This window comes from Tarenaya hassleriana, unplaced genomic scaffold (assembly GCF_000463585.1).
Source record: "Tarenaya hassleriana unplaced genomic scaffold, ASM46358v1 Cleome100, whole genome shotgun sequence".
In the NCBI taxonomy this organism is placed as follows: domain Eukaryota; kingdom Viridiplantae; phylum Streptophyta; class Magnoliopsida; order Brassicales; family Cleomaceae; genus Tarenaya; species Tarenaya hassleriana.
This window is the reverse complement of record NW_010960189.1, coordinates 269,090-273,957: the sequence shown is the minus strand read 5'-3', so window position 1 is coordinate 273,957 and position 4,868 is coordinate 269,090. Positions and strand designations below refer to the sequence as shown.

The 4,868-nt window shown below is 32.7% G+C and overlaps 1 protein-coding gene and 1 long non-coding RNA gene across 2 annotated transcripts in view; one reads left to right on the top strand and one right to left on the bottom strand.

The window, feature by feature from the left end:
- The window catches only part of LOC104804912 (polyol transporter 5-like), a 4,402-nt gene extending 2,837 nt beyond the window's left edge, over positions 1-1,565 (bottom strand). Inside the window, exons 1-2 of the mRNA XM_010529288.1 lie at positions 1,355-1,565; positions 8-341 (exon numbers count right to left, since the gene is read on the bottom strand). Of these exons, the coding sequence (XP_010527590.1) occupies positions 8-341; positions 1,355-1,505 (485 nt within the window). The 5' untranslated portion in view covers positions 1,506-1,565. The remainder of the gene's footprint in view (positions 1-7; positions 342-1,354) is intronic.
- A 591-nt stretch (positions 1,566-2,156) lies between these two features.
- LOC104804911 lies at positions 2,157-3,609 on the top strand. The gene is made up of 3 exons (XR_770411.1): positions 2,157-2,315; positions 2,444-2,574; positions 3,355-3,609. It is a non-coding gene; the product is annotated as an uncharacterized LOC104804911 (long non-coding RNA).
- Positions 3,610-4,868: the final 1,259 nt, after the last annotated feature.

Sequence of the window (4,868 nt, the reverse complement as noted above, 5' to 3'; positions counted from 1 at the left end):
GAAAGAGTTGAGGAAGCCGCGCGAGGAGGCCGGAGAAACCTCGGCCGTGTAGACGGGAGCGATCATGAGGGCATAGCCGACGCCGATTCCGGCGACGAACCGTCCGAACATGAGGAAGGCGTAGTTGGTGGCGAAACCCATTAGGATGGCTCCGACAAAGAAGATGGCTCCGGCCAGCACTATCGTGTACCTCCGGCCGATCCAATCAGAAGTTCTGCCGGCGGCGCACGATCCGATCAAGGAGAATATGTTCAGGATTCCGGTCAGGACTTGGATCTTTCCGTCTCCGATCTTCAAATCTCTCTTTATGTATATGATTGCTCCACTCATCACTCCTATATCTGTATACACATCCATGCGTTTTTTTTAATAAAAAAACTTTTTTTAGGACAACACTTGTGGGTTTGATCCCTTTGTTTTTTCTAGTTTTACTAAAACAATGGATGATTGACTTGGCACCTTTTTTTTTTTCGGAAGAAAGAACCAGGGCAGAACAATTTTATTTGGTAAAAAATTTATTCATAATTATGTATAACAATATCTAAAATGATTACAATCTAAAATTTACAATTTTTTTAAATAAATTAACCAAAACCGAATAGAATATGAAGATAATTGAAAATAAAATAAAATAAAATTTATTTGGGAAATAAATTACTATTAAGAAAAAAATGAACACAAATTAACTAAAAAACTGAACTAAACTAAATCCCATAAAAAATTAAATATATTTTTTCAGAAAAATAAGGATAATAACTCCAAATATATGCAGTAGAATTATCATTTTTTTTTTATCTTTTACCGCAAATTTATGGTTTAAAAATATCAATATTTGGAAGTTTTCGTTACTTTTGCTCATTTTAAATGTTATAATTTATTAAAATAAAATAAAATTTCATTGTGTTTTTTAATTTATCCCAAATTTTAGGATTTAAAAAATTAACTCTGCAAAATTTCGGATATTTTTATTCATTTAAAATATTATAATTTAAAAAAAAATCCAAAGGTTTTTTTCTCTTTCCTCACAAGTTGGGGGTTTCTTTAGCCGCTTAAACTCATATTATCTTCCAAGATCACCTATTATCTCACAGCTGACAAAAAAATACTATAATTATATATTTGCAGTGTTTCAAATTTTGTTTTGGTTTTCAAAATTATAGTTTTTTTTGCACTTTGAATATATATTGTGATGAAAAAATCGCCAATACATATACATATATATATATGATGAAATTAGTAAAACTGATAATGCAAAGAGTAAACCATTGACCAAGTTTGACTATGTACCACAGAGGAAATAGTTTTCACAAAAAAAAAAAAAGTAAAGAAGAAGTAACGAAGAAAAGAAACTAACCGTAACCAAGAAGGATTGAAGTCATGGAGGCTAAGATTGCACAAGCAAAAGCAAACTTATTCCTCTTTGGTTTTGCCGGCATGCTCATCTCCGGCACTGCCTTCTCCGGCGCCGCCGTGGCCTTGTTTTCCGGCGAGAGAGCCGTCGTCATGTTTGCCAGAGAGAGAGAGAGAGAGAGAGAGAGAGAGAGAGAGAGAGAGAGAGAGAGGGTTGAGAAATTAAGAACAAGTACGGGTCTGTTAACTGCGTATTTAAATAGATGAGGGATAGACCACTTGAGCTCATGTCCATATGTCCCACGATAAAGGGTCAAATGGTCAAAAAACAATTTCTTAAAAATAAAATTATAAAAATTCCATTGATTACTATAACCTTGACTGAAATGACAATTTGTAGAACGTTGCGTAACAATGACTTACGCAAATAAATATATTTAAAGATGATAGGTAAATATATTTGAAAATATTAATATTCTCTATTCACAATTAACATGATGTACTCCTTTTTTGTAATTATATATATACATATTAAAAGGGGGAAATAGCTGCAATACCCTTTGACTGCTATTTGGACTTCTCATACTACCCTCCAAACAAAAAATTAAACAAAAAACACTATGCACCATGGCAAAAGACAATAAAATCCTCATATATTAATGAAAAGACAAAAAACCCTCTATTTTTTTCAATTTAAAAAATTCAAAATTAAAAAAAAATTAAAGTCACGTAACTTTACTTTTATTCTCCTCTCTCTCTCCTAATTTTATTCTTCTTCCACTTTCTCTCTCTTTATAAATCTTTTTCTTCTCTCTCTCCTAACTCTCACGGTTTTAGTTCTCTCTCTTTCAAAACTTATAATCTTTTGCATTTTGTTCTATTTTCTATTTAAATCTCCGGTTAGATTCAAGATTCGAAGAAGAAATGAAAACCGCGTGGAAATTGCAAGGTTAGACAAAAACATGGTAGGTTATAAACTTCAATTTCTTTTAGATTTGTTGGATTTTGAAATTTGTTGTTGTTGAGTTGAAGTGTGGTTTTGGAATTTGATCGATAGAAATTTTGGGTTTTGGGCTTTTCAAATTTTATTTAGCCACCAAAAATTGAGGAGATAGAAGAAGCAATGACGACATCGAAGAAATGACAAGTTCATGTTCATCTTCGTCACATTTTTCGAGCAAAAATAGGAACCTTATGGAGATTACGGAGTTAGATGAACACAAGGTAGATTAAAATTCAATTTATTTGCAAGTTTGTTTGATTTTGAGATGTGTTCTTGTTGAGTTGAAGTGTGGGTCGGGGATTTGAACGATAAAGCATTAGGGTTTTGAATTTTTTTAAAATTTGGGGATTTCAAAATAGAATGTTGGTTTGCGGGTTTATGGATCAAATTGAGTGAAATGGTTGTGTTTCGGTCAAATAAGACAGTCATATAGGTCGAATTACGGTCACAGTATCACAAGATCATATAGGTACGCCTATATCACAATATACAATAGTCACGGGTCACATGGTCACATGGTCACAAGGTCACATGATCACATGATCACAAAGTCACATGGTCACATGATCACAAGGTCACATGGTCACAATGTCACACGGTCACAGTTACAAAGTTCACAGGATCACAGGGTCATATAGGTACGCCTATATCACAATATACAATAGTCACGAGTCACATGGTCACATGGTTACATGATCACATAGTCACATGGTCACATGGTCACAAGGTCACATGGTCACAAGGTCACACGATTTCGATTGACTATATTGCATATAGAAAGGGGTGAAGAAACACTTCTTTTTTATTTGGAAGGGTATGAGGGGAATACAGATGGAAGGGTTCAGTTTTGGATACGACATCTGAAAACGAACCTGATCACATGGTCACATAGTTACACGGTTTTATAGTCATATAGTTTTATAGTCATACAGTCACATGGTCACAGTGTCACACGATGATATTTAGAAAATATTATTGACATATATTATTTTATTTTGTAGCACACTGCACACGGAAGAGATGATGTATGAACTCCACATCTGCATTATAAAGCAATACGTGACCTACATAGGATGCGACTATTTGACTTGTGATACTATGTTCATAGAGCTGATCAACGCATGAGTAGAATCGGAAGACATGACAACAAATATTTCAGAAGACGAAAGTGTAAATTTTTAATTTATTTCACTAAATTTATTTTGTTTATTTTGTTTTGAACCATAACTATGATATGTTTTTCGTTATTTGGCAGTAGACTAAATTATGAACTCTTATATTTAGTTTTCTGTTTATTAGATCTGAATGTATTTATGTTTTATGTAAAATATGGGTCTAAATTATTGTATAAAAAATTTTAAACTTAAATTGATGGAGAAAAAAATATAAGGTTAAAATAAAATTACGTTTTTTTTCAATTATGAAATGAGTTAAATTGTCAAAGTAGTCTCCACAAGAAATCTAGGTTGAATTGTCAAAGTGGTCCACACAATGGAATAAGAGAAAAATTATGGGTCCCACATCTCATTTCGGTCACAATGAGTCACAGTCGATCACAACCGATCAAAATAGATCCCATATTATAAAAAAAATCTGAACTACTTAATGTTTTTTTACAGAAAATTATAGGTTTAAAATGTTGTAGGTGAAAATTTGGGGTTAAAATTTGTGAAGAAAAAAATTGGGGTTTAAATTTGGAAGGAAGAAAATTTGGAGCTAAAATTTGGATGAGAAAAATTTGGGGTTAAAATTGATATTGAAAAATTTTGGGAGGGAAAAAAGTTAGGGTAAAAATTTGGGAGGGAAAAAACTTGGGGTTAAAATTTGGGAGGAAAAAATTATAGGGTTAATGAGGGGTTGAATATTCAAACTGGGCCCCACGAAACACAAAAATCTGAAAAAAAATTCTGACTAGTTCTTCGTGTGGACCCCACAACACTTTTTGGTCACAATGGGTCACAGTCGGTCACATCCGGTCACAACCTTCGATCCATGCGATTTTTGTCAATTTAATCGATCAACAACGTCACATATCTCTCATAAGTCTATTTTATATTGTTTTGAACATTAAAATATGGTTTTTGCGATTTTTTGGTTTCAAAGTTGCTATTTCAAATGTGTTCCTATATGTTTCATAATGTTTTATGAGTATTTTTGACAAATTTGGTATATTTATTCCATAATCCCCTTAAAATATTTTGAAATTCTCTCTCACACAATATATATTTGATATATAGACTCTAATAAACCACTCCGAAGCTTTAAAATTAAATTTTGGCCTATATTTATCAACACATTTCGGTCACGGGTCACAGTCGGTCACAGTGGTCACATAGTGTAAAATTGCACTTCGGTCACATGGTCACATGCCGGTCACAATGGGTCACAACGTTGGCTCGTGTGAGTCAATTTATTTAGTGAGTAATACGAATCAGATATATGCAAAATTTTATCTTCAATAATACAACCTTAGTATGGTACAAATACAATATTATTTAAAGGTTTTAATACTACA